We start from the raw sequence: 23,123 nt of genomic DNA, 5'->3' as shown, positions 1-23,123 counted from the left end.
CTCTTTCCTTTAGCTAGGATTATACCTCAGGTGGTTTTGAGACAAATTTGTAATTTTTCTTTTCCTCTTAATCTTATAATGTATACAATGCTAAGAAGGAGGTAATGCTAGGCAAAGAATATACCATTACTTGAGCCACCAAAATATCCCCAGCCCACCCCCACTACACACATGACAAAAATACCCACAATAATACATTTTTCCTGATTTAAAATGAAAGAAATTTTTGTAACGATTTATTATCATAAGGAAAAATTTAACAGTTTTTCATGTTGTTAAATCACTTTTCACTTAATTATTTTTAATTATGTAGTAAATTATATAATAAAAATGTAATTATGTTAAAAAATTAACCCACTGTTGTCATATTGATCATTGTTCAGGACGTTTTAGCCAATGCCATATAAGAAGAAAAAGAAATATGATAGAGTAAGAGGGAAAAATACCATTATTTACATGTACATAATATATGAACATTTATCTTAAAGTAGGACTTATTTACTGACAGCAGAAATCACAAAGGCAAAGACTGAGATTTAACCACATGAATATTTAAAATTTTCCTGTGTTAAAGTATATAAATATAAAATCTGGGAAGACATTTGCCACTTTATAGTAGTATGTAGTAGTAGTATGTATAGTATAGTATGTGTTGGTATTTAGTATAATTCAATAGGAAAAAGCATGAAGAATACCAAAAGGTATTTTTAAAAAGGAATAATAATGGTTCATTAAACCAGTGAGTCTCACCAGTAACCAAAGAAGTGAAATATAAAATAATGACACATTTTTGGAGGGCAGAAATGCAATAGGTCTTTCAAAATGGAAAAAAAAGTTTTAATAGTTTTGATAAGAGTGTGACTAAAATTGCTCTCTTTATACCCTAGGATGATAAAATATTATAACTGTCCTGGAGAACAGTTCAGAAGTATATTTCAAAAACCTTAACAATATGCATGCCCTCTAACTCAGCATTTCTCTTTTTTTGGATTTTCCCTGAGGAAATAATCAGCTTGCCTGCAAAGGTTTATCTACAGGGAGAGTTTGGGGTGGGGGCAATTATTTATCATAATGTTACTTATAATAAATGAAAGTGATATGCAAGGTAAATGTCTGTGATTAAGGGTTTGGATCATTTCAAATTATAAAATACATATTGTGAAGTCCTATGCCTCCATTAAAAAATGTTTTGTTGAAGAATATTTAATGGCATAAAAATGTTTATAATAAAGATTTCGTGGCTTCCAAATCGTATGCATAGTATGACTCTGATATTTCTCTTTTTCTTGGTGTTTTCCTGTGAACATATGTTAATATTTTGTCATCTGAAAAGATACATTTATTTATTAATAAATGCAGCAATGATTTCTCTTAACCTCCTGAAATAGAAATGTGTATATTACTGTTTAGAGAGATCATTGTCTTCCAAATTATTTTTTGAAGAGTTTAAAAGCCATTTTCTGGAAAATAACAGGACATATTTTTTTATTTATACAGATATTCCTGATCAAGTTATAAGAGTTTTCAAAGCAGATCAACAAAGTTGCTACATTATCATCTGTAAAGACACTACAGCTAAAGAAGTTGTTTGTCAAGCTATTCATGAATTTGGTTTGACTGGTGCATCTGACACATATTCTCTCTGTGAAGTTTCTGTTACTCCTGAGGGTGTCATAAAACAGCGAAGACTTCCGGACCAATTCTCCAAATTAGCTGATAGAATTCAGCTCAATGGAAGGTGAATGTGCTTATTAATGAATGTACTTATTTCTACATGTGTTTTTGAAGATTCCATGTTAAAAGAGGTACTTTAAGTAGGAACATCATGTTTTTAGGTCCACTGAGTTCTCTCTAAAATTAACATGTATTTCTCTTTTTTTAGCTTTCTGTTGTCTCCGTAATTATGTATAATAGAATCTTAGAGTGTTAGCACTCATAAGTGCTACCCAAAAGTGGGCGAAAGAAAGGGAGGATAGTGTTCTAAAATATTTTAGCCCTCCTGCTAAAATGAAGTCTTACAACCACTGGTATAGTCCAATCCCTGTTTTTTAGAGGGGGAAACTAGATGGTCCATATCTTTATATGTATCTGAGTGTATATATGTTAATTTATAAATTTGCTTTTTAAATGACCAGTATGTACTTTGGGCAGAAGAAGTCATAGTTTTCATAATTCTTTTTCTTAGTAGTTTTCCTTTTATGAATATACAGGAAAACTTTTAAAAAATGTTTTTAATGTGCTCTGAAAATTATTTGATCAACTAGAAGATAGTTTTAGTACTACATTTGTTCTTTACTCTGGTGATTTTCTATGACAATAATGCAATCTTTTTAGTGAGCCCAGATTCATATGTAGGATGAGATCCTTGGAAACCTTAACATGACTATCCATCATGGTTGCTGTTAAGAAAGAGTGGGTTAATGCTGCTTTGCTGGCTTTACATAGTGGTTAAGAGCATGGACCCTGGAGCCAGACTGCCCAAATTCAAATCTCTGGTCTGGCTATGTGACCTTGAGCAAGTTATTTAGTTTCTCTGTGCCTGAATTTTCTCTTCATACAGTGGGATGATAATAATGGAACCTACCTCAGGGGAATGTTAGGAGAATTAAATGAGTTAATAAGCATAACATACTTTAAATGTTAGATATAATTTTATTATCTATAGTATGAGTTTCAACACTTATTTATGGTAATCTCTTAGGCATGTGAACAGTTTAAAGGCAGAAGAAAAAGAAATATAGTTCCTTGACAAAACATAGATGGACACAAACTTAGGCTTAGATCAAGTTGTATGTTAGAAAAGAATGAAGTAAAAATTGCATGTGATACAATATGTAACCTCTTCTGCAGCAACAGCCCTGCATATTTCCCAATTGTGAATTCTTTACTTAACCCATCTCTTAGCTTTTAAGTGCCATAAAATTGTTCATCTAAAAAGGTGAAAGGCAAATGAAGATCTTTTTTATGGTTACTGGTCAGTGCCATTTGCTGGAATGAGGTTTTGGATTTATCAAGGGATAAATCAGTAGTGGAAGAGTTTCCCTCCTTTATGGGTTTTATTCTTCTTTGCTTCTCTCGGAAATTTAGAGTTAAGAAGGAAATGAGTGCAGCAACAACTTCTGAGTAGAGATGTGAATAGTCTTGATTCAGGAGATTATTCATGCTGTCCATGAACAAGTATTTGTATAGTACCTATTATGTGTCCTATATCCTTATAGAGCCCTCACAAAGCTTTTGTTCTCAAGAATATACACATGATTCTTCACACGTCATGTGAGTAGTTTCTTAAAATGATTAAGTTCACAGCATAATCAACATTATTTTTACACTTTAAAATAATAGATTTTAAATGGCGGAATAAGAGGAAAACTTCAAAGTCTTATTTAAAATATTAATTTTCCATTTTATCTTTTTTTAAAATATTTATTTATTTATTATTTAGTTGCACTGGGTCTTAGCTGCAGGAGGCAGCCTCCTTAGTTGCGGCATGTGGGATCTAGTTCCCTGACCAGGGATCGAACCCATGGCCCCTGCATTGGGAGCGCAGAGCCTTAGCCACTGTGCCACCAGGGAAGTCCCTCCGTCTTATCTTTAAATTAATATTCTGCTGACATTTCTGGCAAAAAGTTATTAACAGTATAATATTTTGACAACAGTGATAAAGAGGGAAAGTGTTCTTATAAATGTGAAATCACTTATAAAAACAATTTTTTTCCTTTTAGGTATTATTTAAAAAATAACATGGAAACAGAAACCCTGTGTTCGGATGAAGATGCTCAAGAACTAATTAAGGAAAGCCAACTATCCATGCTGCAGCTCAGTACTATTGAGGTGGCCACTCAGCTGTCAATGAGGGACTTTGATTTATTTCGTAATATTGAGCCTACTGAATATATTGATGACCTTTTTAAGTTAAATTCAAAAACAGGAAATACTCACTTGAAAGAATTTGAAGATATTGTAAACCAAGAGACATTCTGGGTGGCCTCAGAGATTTTAACTGAATCAAATCAGCTCAAACGAATGAAGATTATTAAACATTTTATTAAAATTGCACTTCATTGTCGAGAATGTAAGAACTTCAATTCCATGTTTGCAATAATAAGGTAAATTTGTACAAATATTTCTTTATGGTTTTGTCATGATACTGGACATGAAGCTGATTTTCTTCTTAGGTATTAAATGGCTAGGAGAAGAAAAGTTCAATTAATATGTGTTTATATAAATATTGTTAGATTTAATATATTTTCCATTCTGGTGAGACTGGTTTTTTTCTCTTTTTGTTTCTTCCATCTTTCAGTCACTTAAACATTTTTTTGGTAAGTATAGGTGATTGCCTTCCCAATTTTCTTCCTTTCTCCCCCTTTGAGGTATTATACCCTCTTGGATGTATGCCCAATAGCTGTCTTTATCATCAGACTTCTGTGCAACAGGCAGTACCTGCCTCACCATGATTTGACACTGAAAAATTAACGCACTAAAAATTAATGTTATTAATGCACTAACTCACAATTGCTATTTTGAAGTGACAACAGCAGCAACAGTAATAACAGCAGCCATTTGGTGACCTCTTCCTGTTTCCCACAGACTATACAAGGTATCAGTGAATGTGTTGCCACTCAGACAAAAGCTGGGCCATAAGAATTGTAAAAATCCTTCAAAGTTTATAAGCCCAGGAAGTGTGGATGGTTACATGAGCTCCTGGGAATCTTCTTCCTTCTCTTCACTTTTTATGAGAATCTAGGTCTAGGTAATTTATTTTCTGACCCTCATCCAGCACAATGCTGACCAACAGAGGGATTCCTCTTAAAGCAAGTCTGATTTTAATGGTGGAGGGTAGTGGTAGTTTGGTCTATTTATAAGGCCATGTGCTTGTATATGGCAGCATAATAGCTACCTTAACTAATCCCATCTATGCACACCCTCCAAAAAATTAATTATGATTTGTTCCTAATACATGAGATAAAATTAGAATCTTTATAGGAACTTTTTAACCATAAATCTGTCACGGTAATAGGAAACTCCTTTATGAAATTTACCAGTGGATGCAATTGAACTAGGCACTGTGGAGGAAGTATTGAATAGAGATTAATAGAGTGACCTTTAGAATCAACTGCACCTGTATTTGAATCTTGCCTCTCACGTGTCAAGGGAATACTGAAGACCAGTTTCTTATCTGTGAAATTCAGGAATTACACCACCTACCTCACAGGTTTTAACAGCTGGGTCTAAAACAAGAGAACAGAGATGCCATTGATAAACTCGTAGAAGGCTAGAAATTGAAACTATTTGTATAGGAAGCACGGAGTGAAGAATCTGAGAGTTATAGGCTCAGTTTCAGAGTATTCCATTAAAAAAAAAAAAAATTGATTGACACCAGAAGAGAGCTCTGTGTCCAAAGAAAATGGTAAAGGGCTAAAAACCATACCTTAGAGACCATCCTCAGGGTGGAGGTAAAGAAGAGAGTCCAGCCAAAGAAATAGAGGATCAATACAAGAAACAGTAGGAGAGCACAATTTTGATTGTGTCATTAAAGCCAAGGAAATAGAATGATTTGAGAGAGGGAGATAGACAGCAACCCCAAGCTGGGCATAAGAAAGGCCTGAGATTTGGTTAGGAGGCTTTGGTTTGGTTAGGAGGTTTGTTTTGTTATGAAGAACATTTTATTATATACATTTTTGATAGTTCATGTAAAGTTAATTGCTTTGTATTCTTACATTTTATATTAAAATACATTACAGAATATAAAGGATATATTGACTTTTCAGCAGAGATGACACAGGCAAATCAATCACTTATGGCTGGAATTAAATAGCATATTTTATTTATTTCTCTTTTTTTAAGTCTAGCCAAAGGTTTGTCAGTTTTGTTTATTATTTCAGAAAACCTGTTCTTAGTTTCATTGATCTTTTCTATTGTTTTTCTGGTCTCTTATTTATTTCTGCTTGGATTTTTGTTATTTCCCAAAGGGCTTAGTTTCTTCTTTTTCTAGTTCTGGTTACATATGTTAGGTAATTTATTTGAGGTCTTTCTTAATATAATTATTTATCATTATAAACTTCTGTCTTGGAACTGCTTTTGAAACATCCACCGAATTTTGGTATGTTGTATATCCATTTTCCTTTGTTTAGAGGCATTTTTTAATTTCCCCTCTGATTTCTTTGACCCATTGGTTGTTCAGGGGTGTGTTGCTTAATTTCCATATATTTTTAGATTTTCCATTTTTCCTCTTGCTGTTTCACACACTCTGGTCAGAAAAGATACTTGGTATGATTTGGGTCTTCTTAAATTTGCTAAGACTTGTTTTGTGGCTTACATGACCTGTCCTGGAAGATGTTCTGTGCATGCTTGAGAAGAACGTGTATTCTGCTGATGTTGGATGGAATGTCCTGTATATATGTGTTAGGTCCATTGATCTAAAGTATGGTTCAAGTCCAACATTTCCTTGTTGACTTTTTGTCTGGGTGATTGATCCATTGCTAAAAGTGGGGTATTGAAGTCCCCTGCTATTACTGTATTGGTTTTTTTTCTCCCTTCAGATCTGTTGGTGTTTGCTTAATATACTTAGGTGCTGTGCTGTTGGGTGCATACATATTTACAATTGTTATGTCTTCTTGCTGAGTTGACCCCTTTATCATTATATAATGACCTTCTTTGTCTCTTATTACCATTTTTGACTTAAAGTCTATTTTGTCTGACATAAATAACACTATTCTCTTTTGGTTTCCACTTGCATGGAATATCTTTTTCCATCCATTCACTTTGAGCCTGTCTGTATCCTTTAGGCTGAGTTGAGTAGGATCTGGGATATATAGTGGGATCTTGTTTTTTTTATTCACCAGTAACTGTGCCATTGGATTGGAAAATTCAGTCCATTTACCTTTAGAGTAATTATTGATATGTAAGGACTTAACCACTGCCATCTAATTGTTTTCTGGACGTTTTATAATTCCCTTGTTAACTTTCTGACTCTGTTGCTGTGTTCCTTTGTGAATTGGTGCTTTTCCATGGTGGTATGCTCTGATTCCCTTTTCATCTTTTGTGAGTCCACTATAGGTTTTTGCTTTGTGGTTACCATGAGACTTACATGAAGCATCTTATAGATATAACAGTCTATTTGACACTGATAAAATTTCAGTCACAAACAAAACTCTACCCCCTCTTTTATGTTTTTAATGTCACAGTTTACCTTTTATATTGTGTATTCATTCACAAATTGTAGTAGCTAGAGTTATTTTTGACACTCTTGTCCTTTAACCTTTATACTCTAGTTAACATGCCACCATATTTAAGTGTTGAGAGTTTTTTAAATTTAACTGTATACTTACCTTTATCAGAGTGTTGTATATTTTTATATGTTTTCATGTTACTAGTTAGCATCATTTCATTTCACTTGAAGAACTTCTTTTAGCATTTCTTATAAGGCAGATCTAGTGATGGTGAATTTCTCAGCTCTTGTTTTTCTGGGAAAGTCCTCCATTTCTCTAGGATAACTTTGCCAGATAGAGTACTCTTGACTGTTAGACCACTCTCTCCTGGCCTGTAAGGTTTCTGCTAAGAAATCTGCTGATAGCCTAATGGGGTTTCCTTTGTAAGTTACAATCTTTTTTTCTCTTGCTGCCTTTATTATAATGTGTCTTGGAGAAAGTTGTTTTAGATTGAAATAATGGGGTGACCAATTAGCTTCATGAGCTTGGGTGTCTAGATCTCTTGCCAGGCTTGGGAAGTTCTCAGCCATACTTCTTTAAATAGTCTTTTTGCCCCCTTTTCCCTCACTTCTCCCTCTGGAACTCCAGTGGTTTGTATATTGGGGTTTTTTTTTTGATGGTTTCCCAACTTTCTTCATTCTTTTTTCTCCTCAGACTGAGTTATTTCAAAGTTCCTGTCCTCTATCTCATTGATTTTTCCTTCTCTTTGGTCTGCTGGATGTTGATGCTCTCTACTGCATGTTTTCATTTCATTCACTGAATTCTTTGGCTCCAGAATATTCATTTGGTTCTTTCTTGTGATGTCTATATCTTTGTTAAGTTTCTCATTTGTATCATATATTGTTTTCCTGATTTTGTTGAATTGTCTTTGCTTTCTTATAGCTGATTGAGTTTTCCTAGAACACCTATTTTGAATTCTTTGTTAGGTAAATTATAGATCGCCATGTCTTTGGGTTTGATTACTGGAAGATTATTGTGAACTTTTGGTGATGTCGTGTTTCCTTCATTTTTCATGTTACTTGGAGTTTTGCATTGCTCTTTTTGCATTTGAAATAGCATTCACCTTCTCTGAGTTTTATGAGTTGCCTTCAGGATAAAAAACCTTTCATCATTCTTGATATATTGATAGATTCTGAGGCTTTCTCAGGCATTGTGTGGATACATCTGCTCCATGCTTCTTTTCCCTCTTGTGGCAGAATTCTGAAGCTTGTATGTCTTCTCTGTATCCTAGGATGTACTGTGTCAGCTGCTGATAGCGTCTCTTTTGTTTTCCTAAAGGTAGTGCTACAGCTCAGGTTTGTGGTTTCTTCTTTGCCCACAGACTCTGGCCTGTTTCCTGTGTGTGTTTCCTCTCTACCAGAGGTTTCTCTTGGGACCTTGCACAGGGAGCCAGTAGCAGAGTGGGGGGAGGTGTGGGTTTGTGCATGGTGAGCTGCAGGTGCTCTTGGGTACGTTGGGTTTACAAGTGAGGTTTTCCCTGTGGCTCCTGGATGGGCTTCCTGTTGGAATCCAGAAGCATTTAGCAGGAACCGCATCCCTTTAATACCTCTTGGAATCTTATATGCTGCTCTTCTGATCTGTTCCCTCCCCCCAGTCATGGAGCTCCCACTTTAGTGCTCTGGATGCTACAAGACAGAATGAGTGTCTTTGGCAGCATCCTACACTGCTAGGGCAGCCAAGCATTCACTCACTGGCTCTCCCTTTCCCCTGTGGGAGAAATCATGGGCCGTCTAGTTTAGGCTTAAGCTGTGGTTTCCTTGATGCCAGCAAAGTCAAGCTATTTCTATTCCAGTGCATCTGCACTCTTTTTTTCTGTTCTGTTATACTCCAACAGAGTGCTTGAACTTCTCCTCTGGAAACCTGGACTTCACAAAGGCTCTCATGTCTGTAACTGACCACCCAAGTCAGTGTTCTCCATGTGTTCCCAGACCACAGCTAAGAGGGGCCAGAACCATTTCATAGTCTCCTGTAGGTTCCACAGCCAGTACCCAAATCTGCCTGCTTGTTACCCAGTACACCAGTGGGTGAGGCTTCTCTCAGGTCCCTTGGTCTGTGATTCTGGGCCTCACAACTCCCACAGAGGCACTACTTACTGTTGGATAGATGCTGAATTTTTGTTGTTGGGGCAGGGGGTAAAATGAGGGTTGTCTTATGACAGTATAATGCAGACATCACTCTCTCCAGTCATCTCCTGGTTGAAGTTTGTTTTCTAGTCATTTCTTGCACAAGGGCTTATGGGAATTATATATCCTGAGCATATTCAGAGTGTTTTTCTGTTGCCTTTGAACTTCAGTGTCAGTTTATCTGCCTTTAAAATTCTTGTCTAACATGTAATTTCTTGGGAACCTCATAGATAATGGCTCTACAACTAGCATTTTATATAGCTGTTCAAGTTTCTGAGTTTACTCTCCATATTATTTCCTTATCTCTGAAGTCATTTACCTTTACATGGGTGTTTCCACATCTCATTTAGTTCTGTATCAAGTTCTCTGGAACTGTGGTACCTATTCTATAGATTCAGTTCTTTTGTTTCTGAATAGTTTTCTCAAAGTGTACTTTTGAATATTTTTTCAGTTCCATTATTTTCGTTTCCTTCTTCAGGGATACCAATTATATATATTTTAGATCTCCTTTGTCTTCCATATCCATTATTTTCTCTCTTGTTCTTTTCAACTCTGTCCATTTCCATTGATTGCTTTTGTTAATCCTTTCTTTTAAGTCACTTGCCCAAGGTTTTAGCAGTGTCTTTTTTTTCTTTATGTAGGTTCCAGTGTTGCCTTCATTTCTCTGTTGTTTGCATTTTTTTCTTCCATTCTTTTCTAAACTTTACTTAACTTTTTTATCAACTTATATATTTTTTCCCTAAACTCTTATATCACTGCATTACTCTTTGTTTACTTTATTAGTTCATTTGAAATCATGGCTAGAGTCATTAGTCCCAGTTTTTATTGTATTGTTGGAACATTTTCCTGCTTTATGATCTTTAAGTCTTTGCTTTTCCTTGTAGCAGCATGTTATAGCTCTGGCATTCATTCCTTCTTTTTGAATGACATGAGTTTTCCTATACCATCTATCTGCAGGAGATTCATGTGGGAGAAAAGCCAGGGCAGTGTCCCAGGCTAGCAGAAATAGAGCTTGTATGTGAATTGTTTTACCCTTTACTTCTCTCCAGCAAATGAAAATTGGCAGTTTTATGGCTGCTTAAACTCAGTTTCTCCCTTCTTTCTTGTGTCACTGTTAAATTCCTTCTTGCCAAGATGTTATATCACTGTGTGTACTGTGTTAATCTTACTTTCCCTGACACTCTCTGGTAAAGAACAGAGTCCAGCCCTCTCCTAATTCTGTCAGCCTATGGACTCTGTTGTGTTGTTCCAAATAGGGGATTCCTGGTTTGCCTTCTGGGTGAGTTCCCTGCTTCAGAGAGCTGTGCTTTACCAGCTTTCATTGACATCTTCAGCTGCAGGCATTCTTTTTCAGCATTTTGCATACTCAAAGTTGACCTTGACTATTTTTTGACAGCCTTTCTAATGTGTTTAGGAATTACAGATATCTCTTAGTTTTGGTGGAGATGAAATTTGCATTCCTGTTATTCATCCTTGTAGTTGTTTGGGATGATTTCTGAGAAGCAGAGGGAACAAAGATACCTTAACTCCACACTTTAAAATCAGAAGTCAAGAGAACATTTTAAATACCATAGTATTGGTAAAAGTCAGGTGGCTGAGAACAAAAGAGGGATTAACTGGTAAGAAAATTGCACTATTCATTCAGCAGCATACCTATGAGATGGTAGTATAGAGGTAAGGGATAGGGAGGAGGAGTTGTAGCCTAATTGGCATGCATTATTTTTAAAGTTAGGACTATCTGAGTTTGTTTAAAATCCTATAGAGAGGAGACATTGAATATATGAAGACCTGAGGGACAACAGGATTAGAATCTAGGGATATGGAAGTATTGGAATCAGGGACATGAGTGGCCAAAATCTCAAGGAAAGGTTTTCAGCCCCAGAACTTGCCTTGCTTCTTATATAACGCTTGTTATTACTTACACCACTTTCAAATAGATAATGTGTCCATAAAGTTATTTCTAAGCAAATAACAAAACATTGTGATACTTGAAGTTTATTTTTAAGTGAAATGCCTATTTTATGGAATTACTATATTTGTGATTTACATGCAGACTACAAAATAAAGGCTATTGGTATACAACCGTAGGCAAGTAATGTAGTTCCTTTGAAGGAAGTTTTCCTTAAGATCAAGGAGTCCCTTTTATTTATTTATTTTTCATGGTTCTCCTGTTTATTTCAACACGTTGAAATTTGTCCCTGCTTATTTTACCTTTATTAGAAAAGATTGGTTTATACACTTTCCTGACCTGAGTCCTTTCTCTCCCACAAGTCCCTTTCTAATGTTTTTATTCTCATCTTCGGCAGTGGCTTGAACCTGGCATCTGTAGCACGACTCAGAGGTACTTGGGAAAAGTTACCAAGCAAATATGAGAAACACCTCCAAGATCTACAAGACCTTTTTGATCCATCTAGAAACATGGCAAAATATAGAAATATTCTTAGTAGTCAAAGCATGCAGCCTCCAATTATTCCACTCTTCCCCGTTGTCAAGAAAGATATGACTTTTCTACATGAAGGTATTTAAAAGTTATTTGAAAATTAGCATATTTAGCTTCAGCTAATTCTCCATAATTGTGATGTATTTAATGTATTTTCCAGTCTATTGATTAAAAGTCACTAAAGCTTTACCCAGTTAAATGCAGCAAATCTTAGGAACCAAAACCCACATTATTGACAAGAACAAATGTAGGTGTTTACCCAATGCATTCAAATTTAAAGTTGACTTACAACCAAAATCAGACTTTTTGATCTTATTTATTGTTTTGTTTAGTAATATTTTTCCTTCCAACTTCGTTTTTTAATTACTAAACACATACAGAAAAGTACCCAGAACAAGTGAACAACTCAATGAATTATGACAAAGCAAACACCCATGCAACCAACATCCAGTCAAAGAAAGAAAATATTGCCTACCTCCCAGCACCCCCACTCACACCCTTTCCTAGTTACCACCTTCATCTTCCCCAAAGATAACTAGGGTCTTGACTTCTAATACTGTGGTTTAGTTTCACCTGTTCTTGAACTTTATATAATCACAGAGTATGTTTATTTTTTTAGTTTTGGTTTGGCTTCTGGATTATTTTGGTCAACATTAGACTTGTGAGATGAGATTCTTCCATGTTGGTTTGGCTTCTGGATTATTTTGGTCAACATTAGACTTGTGAGATGAGATTCTTCCGTGTTTTTGAGTGTAACTGTACTTCATTTTCAAAACTATTTAGCATTCATTCCATTACATAAATGCAATACAGTGGATTCATCCAATCCATTGATGAGCATTTGATAGTTTCCACTGTTTACGAATAATGCTGCTATGAATATTCTTTCACATATCTCGTAGTGCACGTGCATTTTTGTTCAGTATAATTCACAGTGAAATTTATGGGTCCTGATATTCATATAATCAACTTTGGAAAGTAGTTTGAGGTTAATCTACTAAAGTGGAACACTGGCAGTGTTGCTAGCGTTCTTGTTGTTCCTCATTCTCACCAACACCTGGTAAATTGATTCTTTTTATTTTTACCCATTCCAGTAGCTATGTAATTGTATCTTGATGTGGTTTAGTTTGCATTTCTCTGATTACTAATGAGGCTGAACACCCTTTTGTATATTTATTCGTCCTCTTTTGACAATTATCAGTTCAGTGTCTTGCTTATTTTTTATAAGGTTCTGTTTTTCTAGTATACTTTTTAAGAATTTTGTGTAAGTCCTGTATATAGTATGACTTGCCTTTTGACTCTCTTAAGGATGTCTTTTGATGAACAGCAAGTTCTTAGTTTTAAAAACCTAATTTATTAACCCTTTGCCATGTGGTTTATCTGCAATCCCCTTAATTGATTTTTGTGAGTGGTATTTTTCCTCCATTAACTTGCTAACTATACAGTGTTTTACTAATTTTCTAGTGTTACACTAGACATTATATTGGGTTGGCCAAAAAGTTTGTTCGGTTTTTTCTGTAAGATGGCTCTAGTAGCTCTTAGTTGTCTTTCACTTCATTCGAAACAATTTTGTTAGATTGTATCGTGACAGCTGTCATGTCAACGTGCATTTTTCAAAAACTTATCAAAATTGGTGGATTTTTGTGTAGCCATTTTAATATTGAAGATGGAAGAAAAACAACATTTTCGGCATATTATACTTTATTATTTAAAGAAACGTAAAAATGAAACTGAAACGCACAAAAGGATTTGTGCGGTGTATGGAGAAGGTGCTGTGACTGCTCGAACGTGTCAAAAGTGGTTTGCAAAGTTATGTGCTGGAGATTTCTCACTGGACATTGCTCCACGGTCGGGTAGACCAGTTGAAGTTGATAGCAATCAAGTTGAAACTTTAATTGACAACAATCAACGTTATACCACGCTGGAGATAGCCAACATACTCAAAATACGCAAATCAAGCATTGAAAATCATTTGCACCAGCTTGGTATGTTAATTGCTTTGATGTTTGGGTTCCACATAAGTTAAGCAAAAAAAACCTTCTTGACCATATTTCTGCATGTGATTCTATACTTAAACGTAACAAAAACGTTTCGTTTTTAAAACAAATTGTGACAGGTGATGAAAAGTGGATACTGCACAATAATGTGGAACAGAAGAGATCGTGGGGCAAGTGAAATGAACCACCACCAACCACACCAAAGGCCATTCTTCATCCTAAGAAAGTGATGGATGTTGTGTATATGGTGGGACTGGAAGGGAGTGAGTCTTCTATTATGAACTCCTTCCGGAAAACCAAATGATTAATTCCAACAAGTACTGCTCCCAGTTAGACCAACTGAAAGCGGCACTCGACCTAAAGTGTTCAGAATTAGTCAACAGAAAATGCATAATCTTCTATCAGGATAACGGAAGACCGCATGTTTCTTTTATGACCAGGCAAGAACTGTTACAGCTTGGCTGGGTAGTTCTGATTCATCCGCCATATTCACCAGAGATTGCACTTTCGGATTTCCATTTATTTCGGTCTTTACAAAATTCTCTTAATGGAAAAAATTTCCATTTCCTGGAAGACTGTAAAAGGCACCTGTAACAGTTCTTTTCTCAAAATGATAAAAAATTTTGGGAAGATGGAATTATGAAGTTACCTGGAAAATGGCAGAAGGTAGTGGAACAAAAAGGTGAATATGTTGTTCAATAAAGTTCTTGGTGAAGATGAAAAATGTCTTTTAGTTTTACTTAAAAACCAAAGGAACTTTTTGGCCAACCCAATATATTTATACTTGTTGATATTAATTCAGGTAATATTCATTAGTACTTTTCTGTGTGTCAGGCAGTGCAAGACGTTAGACCATTTAAATTCCCATTTACTCACCTCCCGACTTATATACAGTTGTTTCCATGCCTTTAAATGCCACACGATACTAGTGTTGTTTTTGTATTGTTTTGTTTGTTATTGTACTTTACTGTGTAAAGTCAGTATTTATTTAGCTTTACCTGCATGATGATATGGTTACTGTTCCTGCATTTCAAAGTTTTCATATGGTTGGGGTTTTTTTCTCCTGTAGAACACTGATTATTATTCCCTTATGCGCAAGTCTACTGGTGATGAAATCTCTTACTTTTTGTTTATTTGAAAAATGTCTTTAATATTCATTCTTAAGGCATAACTTTGGTTGGCACTTACCTTTCAACATTTTGAGGTAACAAAACTGTCTCCTGGCTTCCATTGTTATTGTTGAGAAATCAAGTGTCAGTCTTATTCGTTGTTCCTTTGACAATAATCTACCCTTTTTCTAATAGCTGCTTTATAATTTTCTCTTCTCTCTATCTCTGTTTTTCTCTAGTTTTGCTATGATGTGACTAGGTGCAGCATTTGGTTTTCTCTGACCTGGATATTTTTATTCATTCTGGAATTTTCTCCCAGCTTAGTGTCCTATTTTTTAATTATTTCTTCAACTATGTCTAATTTACTGTTAAATTCAGCAGCAAATTCCTTATTTCAGTTATTGGTTTTTTTTTCCCAGTTTTACAATTTAAATTCATTTTTTATCTTCATGTTCTCTGCCAAAGTTCTCAGTGTTGTTTTTTATAACCTTGCACATATTTACCAGTTACTATTATGTTTGTCTCCAATAACTCCATAATCTAGATCCTTTATGAGTCTGTTGTCTTTTTTTTTTTTTTTTTCCCTTGCATTTCAATCATGTTGAATTTTCTCCTGATGTACCTGGTTATTTTTGACCAAATGGATGTTGTGTATAAAGAAATTACAGAAATAATCTAGGGTTTCAGACAATATTACATTCCTCCAGAGAGAATTAAAGCTTGCTTCTACCAGGCAGCTAGGGGTGCTAGCAATCCAGAAATCACATAAACCATTTTCATATTTCGAGATAATTTAACACTGAACTTTTATCCCAGTCTACATTTAGTTTATCTTTAGTCTGAGGATATATATAGGCCTTCAAAATCCCAACCCAAAACACTGAAGATTTATCTAGACTTAAGTTTTTCTTCTCTAACTTCAAAGGTCATGGTGGCACTACTCAGTTTTTCAGCTCATCATCCCCTTTTCTGAAATCAGCAGATGCTGGGTCAAGCACTGGGAAATGCTAAACTTGCCACAGATCTTCATTATTGCTTCAGATCTTCACAGCCTTGATAGTTTTTTGATGACTTAAAACATTTTTTTTCTATTTTTGTCCAACTTTTCTAACTATTCTTAGCAGGTGTGTTGTGCCAATTAACTAGTTGTACTGCCCCCACTTTCATTATCACTCCTTTTTCATAAGAAAATATTATTATAGGCTTCAAGTATATTTTTCTGACATGCTCCCTCAAAACATGTTTATGTGACTTGAAAGTATTTTTGGTTATCATTTGTTTTCAACTCATGTTGAGACCCTGAACAATTTATATGTCCAGTGGATAGGTGCCATTAACTACAAAAAGGGAGCCCACCATGTGTTCCAGACCCATGTGGTTCTCAAACTTGGCTTCAGGGACTTGGAATTCCACAGACACATCAGGGGCTACGTGGAAAATAAATAGGGTCACACCAACTGTTAAAGACAGGTGTGAAAAAAACACAGTTAGATTACCCTTTGAACATATAATTTTTTGCCTTGTGGTTTGAACGGGGTAAGCCAACATATGGGCTAAGTCTGGTCTCATTCCTGTTCTCGTCAAAGAAAAGTAGACCATTTTGAGAGGTGTATGAGTTTTTTCCCTCAGAGAACTACTTAGTGAAACAGAAACAAAAACCATGGAACTTATGAACAAGCAAATTTGTGTTTAATGATTAAAGTCATGATTGTAAATTCAAATTCTGGGGAAGAGAAGATGCATGGCAGACTAGAAGATGTCTACTCCTCCGAGCCAGCCACCTCTTAATTTTAACTAGTTATTACCACTTGGAAAACAGACCTATCAATACTATTATTTAATCCCCCACCTACCCACCCTGCTTTTTTTCTTCGAGAGAAGTCAGAAATTCTTGTTTTCTTGGGATGTCTTCCACTTCTTAAGTGTTGACAGCTCATTTTACAATTTTTTTAAGTATCGTAAACCATAGGAACCTTACTGGATTAGTTAAGCCAAAGGTCACTCTTTGTGACCTCTGGCTAAAACCTAAGTTTTCAAGTGCTCTACTCTGCTGCCCAAAAAAAGATGCACGTACCTGCCTAAGAGTGGGCTGAGCATCTGCAGAATTAGATTTGAGGAGCTGTACTTTTTACTAGGTGTGCCTACAGCATAATGAAATGGCTTTTAGAAGCTATGCGCAGTTTCTCACTTTCCAATAATCATAATCATTACTTCCGTAGGAATAGAATTTCTCCCATTAGCTCATTCCCTGGGAGCAGGATTAAACCATCTATGGGTTTATCAGTTCTTGAAAACAAAAGTGACAGTTTGAAAAAGAAGGTTCTGATTTGTGCCTCCAACAATAATAACTTGACTTCTGCTACCTTTATATAGATATTTTAATTTTGGAAGTTAAAAAAAATTACTTTTATTCTATAGGAAATGATTCCAAAGTAGATGGTTTAGTAAATTTTGAGAAGCTCAGAATGATTGCCAAGGAAATTCGTCAGGTTGTTCGAATGACTTCTGCTAACATGGACCCAGCTATGATGTTCCGACAGAGGTATGTCATTGAAGTGTGTAAGTGTTACAGAGTGGCACTGAGCATGATATAATATTTTTCATTTATTGACCATCTGCCATTTGTTACGCAGTGTACTAAGTGCTTTACAGATGTCACTCTCAAGTAATCGTTTGTCACTATAACCTTTAAAGGTTGGTAGTAGTATTGGCCTGCCTTTTACATATGAAGAAACCGAAGCTCAGAGCAGTTAGGTAATGTGTCCAGGATTACATAAATTGCTGAGATTTGAACCCTAGTTCTCTATTACTTTTTTGAGTACATGGATAGTTCTGTATTGTTATTGTTAATTAAAATGTCATCTAACTTAAATGTAAGTAAGTTGCTGATCTTCACTGAAGTTATCACAGAGGACAGATGCTTTCATCTGGTTTCTAACCAAATGTATTAAGTATTAGTCTTTTATTTTTATTGAATATTTTTAAAGTTCTATTTCTACCTAAGTTCTACTTTATTCTTCTAAAATATATTCCTTGGTCTCAAGTCATGGTACTGCTGTTTATTTGTATGTAAATTCTTTAACGCAGTTTAGAAAGTGCAAATTTAAGGATGCTCCATCTTTAATAAAAATGAAAGTATTATTTGTATTCAATATTAACCTGATCTTCTAAGAATGCTTTTTAAATTCATTTTTAATGTAATAACAAATGCCTCCTCAAATTATATAAAACATAAAGGATGTTGTCAAGCTGTTCCCAGTAATTTTTGTAATTTTTAGGGTAAAAAGATATTAGGGTTTTAATTTTTGGTCTGATTTTCTTCTGGGCCTTTGTGTATAGCTTCAGTACCTAAGAGCTTTAAAAATGAAATGTTTACCCAGGCAGATACAATTCTTGTGGCTTGAAAGAAATATAGCCTACTAAGGAAACAAAAATACTTGGTTCTTTAAAAGTTAGAGATGGAGTTTTTGTAACCAAACAGAATCAATGTGTGTCAGGATTGGTTTTTTTATTTTTGTTTTGTTTTGTCTAAATCACTGTTCAGGAGTCTTTGTTTTTGTAAGTAGTTGACCTGATCGTTGCTCTAGTGTAGGAATTCTCAAAGTATGGAGGAAGGGGTATATCATATCTCCTCTTCCCAACCCATCCCACTTCTGTCCCTGAGAATCACTACATGTAATGAGGGGTGTCATTGCTCAGCAGTGTAGAAGCAGAAAACAGTAAAAACCAGGGACCAAAGCAGACCTGGAGGATTTGTTTGCTTCTTTGTTTTTAAGTTTTTGTTTTTGTTATATGTCCCTGTACAGTGGCCCCACCACTCCCTGTTGTCTTACACAGACATCCATCTACTCATGTATTTTAGCACCCTCGTTCCTCAAGACGATAATGACTTTGTGAGCCAGACCAGTTGATAATATTTTAAGTACCAACAATGCCTCGGAAATGAGCAAAGGAGGAAGAAACTGAGGATGAAATCAGTAAACATGGCTGTTTCCTTGGGAATGGCCTAGGCTAGAGTAGAATGCAGTATAGGAAAAAATAAAACATAATTAGATTAGACTGAAGTTTTCCTGAATCAATTGTATTTGTCAGCTAGTACTGAAATGTACTAGCTTTCTTTAAGCAAGTAATTGTCCAGTTTGGTGGTGTATAATATCTTGTGTAGACAAAGTAACCCCTTTTATTTTAACAGTCGTCAGTGTGCTAACTGAAAAACAGAATTTTGGGCTGGCCAGAGCTGGAGCTTATTGGATACAAGCCAGGGATATAATGAGACCAGTCGGGATTGGGGGGAAGGGGCAAAAAAATAAATGAGAATAAAAATTTTAAAAAGAATCTTGATTCAGCCCAATTGTAGTGTAAGGAGATACAAGATCATAAAGATTTTGATGATATATTTATACTTACATTTTAAGTTGGATTTGCTGGTCAAAATTTCTTGTTAATACACATTGTAAGAGAAATTTCTGCACTTAAAAAAGAAATTATAAATCTTTGTTTCTTGTAACTTCATCCTTGCTTAAATGTATGGCTCAAAAATCCTTTTTAAAAAAAATGTTCAAAAGATCATATTCCTTAATTTAAGGTTTCCCTGAAAACTTTGAATTCAAAATTCATAGTTAGTAAATGTTTTCCCTTAAGCTTCTTATTAACATAAACCTCTAAATGAATTAGGTATTAAAAATTGGTCTAAAAGCATACTTTTAAATATTGTGGAGTTTTTTGGCCTTCAGTACATATCATAATTCATTTTACCCCCTTGTATTCCATTAAAGTCATTTTACTGTTAAGCTACCATTTTTTTCTAGTAAAATTTTTCTGTTCTGTCTCCATAGTTTCTCTGACTCACGACTGTTGTCTTTTTTCTGTGCTTTCCTATTCAAACACATGCTTCAATGTTTGTGGCTCTTGCTTACAGGAAGAAGAGGTGGCGGAGTCTGGGGTAAGTGTAGAGATGAATGCAACTGGAATGAAGGTTGTGCAACTGTTAACATATACTGCATCCTTTTCATTAATGCACGCACGTAAAATAGCATGTGTTCTATTAACCCTGTCAACCTACATTCCTGACAAATGCCTTTTGCTAACAAGGTTAAAATAGTGTTAGAACTAGCTTTTTTTCCCTTTACTTTTCCATTGTTGACATCCCGTAAGTCCCTTTTAGATTTTATTTAGCAGGGTCAGTTAGATGATGATGACGATAGCATATATTTGTTGTGTGCTTCCTATGTGCCATATACTTCTCTGTGCACTTTATATGAATTATTTAATTCTCCAGCCACTCTGTGAAATAGATAATGTTTTTCCCATGGTACAGATGGGGAAGATAGAGTTGCCCAAATTCCTAGAGCTCACTAATGGTGGATTCTGATTCACTAATGGTGGTAGTCTGATTCCAGAGTCCACACTATTTTCTTTTATTCACATGCCATATTTTATAAAAATAAATGTTTAAGTGTATTAAAATGGGTAAAAGGGTTGTTTATAAAGGTTACATTTTTCTATCAGTTTTCCAAAAGGGTGTAGCCTTTATCCAAACTATACTGTAATATTGAGTTAGTAAATAATTGAAATAGAGGATGATTTTAATTGTTCAGATCCACTAATACCATGAGACATATAGCATTGAGTTTTAAATTCCTACCACTTTTAATTAAGGACTCCCTTATCTCTCTTAAAACTGAAATAGAATCAGAACTAACAACACCTTTTGTTGTTCAAGTAGGTTCAGATCTCTGCTTACAGATCTGTAATAGATAGCTAGGTATCCATGTAGAATCATAGAATGTTTGGGATCTTATAAATCATCTATCTGGTCCTTTCATTTTTAGTTGAAGAAAAAGATGGGTTTTGTGGATGAAGGGATTAAATAAGAAGAAATTTGCTCTTTTAAGATTATAGTGAATCATGAAGTTAGATGCTTTTATATTACATATAAGAAGGATTTTTTGTGAGCCACTTATTTTGAGTCTTGTCTTATTTGTGGTCTTTTGTTTTCTGTTGAAGCTTGGTGAACTTGAATTTCCTTCTGCTTTCTTCCTTCTCTGTGTTTCTCATGTGTTTTCTTCTATACTTTACATTTATGTCTTGATCTTTTCTGGTTCTTCTCATTGAAGATAGAAATTGATTGCTAACGTTACTGTTATGAAGAAGAATACTTGAACAGTATGTCTTAGTGGGGATTTTGGGCTGTTTGAATGACTTATGTAACACATTCACTGTTTATTCAGCTTTTGGGTTGCTTTGTATGATGTTTGCAGGCACTAGGTATTTTTGTTTTTACATCAAAGCATTTTGAAAGTAGCTTAGAAGACATTGTCATTTATCATGATATTTTCACTTATTAAAATTTTGTATGTATCCTAGATTTCTGGACACTTTTTTATATCAACTTACATAAAATTATTAAGTACTTGTATTCAACTTTGCTCCTAAATGTTGGGACTTGATTTTACTGCATTTCTTTGAATCTGAGACATCATCAGTTGTTGGGACCACTGTTGTTTTATGTACCACGAAGAAAAATCACTGCAGTACCTTCTTAACACTGAGAATTTTTTAACTTTATACTTGTTAAAAGAGCTCTTATATAAACTTAGGTATGTGTTTTTATCACATAACACCTTTTTGCATTCATAAAAAAGAAAATATGAAATATAAATTGGTTTAGGTCTTTCTAAAACTTCTTCGTATTTAGAATATGAATTTTCTGAATCACTTTTAGAGTTACTAGTTTCTGGGGTTTTTTTCCCTTACACAGTATTGCCTTTTGTGCCATCAAATATGTTGGTAATGCCACACTTCTTAAAACAAGCCATAAAAGAACAAAAAGCTGCTGGTGCTGGGCTCTTAGGTTGGCTTTGCAGATATTTAGGGCTAATATCCTTTTGACACCTGCTTTGGGAATGTTGTTGAACTTGTTAGATTCACTACATCCTTATAATCATTTGGTTCCTGGAGGTTAAGGGAGTAATTCACTAATGCCATTGGATTTTTTCCAAACCACTCTGCAAGTTTAGGAGTTTCTGCATATGTAAGTAGCAACAACCACATCACAGTTTCTGCCTGACCAGTAGCAATTGAAAGTTGCCATCAAATGTAAGACACACTCTTTTAAAGATCTTAAAATTGCAAAAGAAAAGTAACATTTTTTACAACTTTATTTCACTTAATTTACAATGAAAACATTAGGATTTTAGTTGTCTGTTTTAAACGGGGTATGTGAGCATGGAAAAAAACAAATTGTTGTATGGTTGTGGTCTGTGTATTTAGAATATCTTTGGGTAATTGGGAGGCTAACTTAGAAGATCCATAGATATCTTTATTATTTTAGAATGGCAACTGCCTTTAAAATAAAAATTGTCTAGAACCTTGTGTTTGCTATCCTTGTTACAAAGGACAAATAGCATTGCAGTTCCTGTTTTCCAGTGGTTCTAGATGTGGTTATTGTAGAAAGAAGTCTGCCGAAAAGAGTACAGTTGGATGTGAAGCTATAGCTTGTTTCAATTGTAGTCATTCCTACCCAGCTTGTAGTTTCATCACATTTAGAGGCATTGCAAAAGAAAGATCCCGTATCCCCAATCCAGAAGCCACATATTGCCTAACCATTTCATATGTGAGTGGAAGCATTGAGTAGCTTTTTATTGCATTTCTGATCTCTGACTATATTGAACTGAGTATAAATGGCGTTATTTTTCTTACCGGTTGTTCTATTTGAATTTTGGCCAAAATCTGGTTACTGGTAAAATCGGTGAGCATGCTCGGAGTGGGCCAGCTATATACAGGAATGGTGATGGCGATAGCATGTCCAAAGCATCACATAGAAGCAAAGCTGCTCTAGAAAACTCCCCTGCTGAAGAATCCTGGTGCAGAGATCTGGCTCAGGGTGGACTTGTCCTGAACTAGGCTCTTGCCATATCTTCAGAGTGTGGATGGCCATAGGGCCAAAGGAATGCTTATACTTGTCACAGTTGTGCCATGGGTTGCAAAGGCACCAAACACAGGTCTGATGGAATTTGTTGCTTTGCGGGGAATTGTTAACTTATTCTTTTGAATTCTGAACTTTGCTGAATCTGAAAACTCAGAACATTGCCATATGTGCCATATTACTTTGCATTAATGCTCTTCATCTTTTAACTCATTTGCATCAGCATGCAGTTGCATTAACAGAACAGAATTCTTTTAATCTTCAATCTGCCATACTTAATTCTCATCTTTACAGCCCCTTATTGTGATCTCCATCTTCT

General features: G+C 35.1%; 1 protein-coding gene across 4 annotated transcripts in view; it reads left to right on the top strand.

Moving 5' to 3' along the window:
- The window catches only part of RAPGEF6 (Rap guanine nucleotide exchange factor 6), a 231,800-nt gene that overhangs the window by 187,254 nt on the left and 21,423 nt on the right, over positions 1-23,123 (top strand). For 2 of the 4 annotated variants that reach the window (XM_061189562.1, XM_061189560.1), the window contains exons 18-22: positions 1,498-1,738; positions 3,723-4,106; positions 11,638-11,849; positions 17,296-17,419; positions 19,796-19,819. In XM_061189562.1, coding sequence (XP_061045545.1) covers positions 1,498-1,738; positions 3,723-4,106; positions 11,638-11,849; positions 17,296-17,419; positions 19,796-19,819 — 985 coding nt within the window. The remainder of the gene's footprint in view (positions 1-1,497; positions 1,739-3,722; positions 4,107-11,637; positions 11,850-17,295; positions 17,420-19,795; positions 19,820-23,123) is intronic. The other 2 variants (XM_061189561.1, XM_061189563.1) reach the window with 1 other exon arrangement.

Source organism: Eubalaena glacialis, chromosome 4 (genome assembly GCF_028564815.1).
Source record: "Eubalaena glacialis isolate mEubGla1 chromosome 4, mEubGla1.1.hap2.+ XY, whole genome shotgun sequence".
NCBI lineage: Eukaryota > Metazoa > Chordata > Mammalia > Artiodactyla > Balaenidae > Eubalaena > Eubalaena glacialis.
Note: the sequence above shows the minus strand (reverse complement) of the source record. Positions and strands in the feature narration are given on the sequence as shown.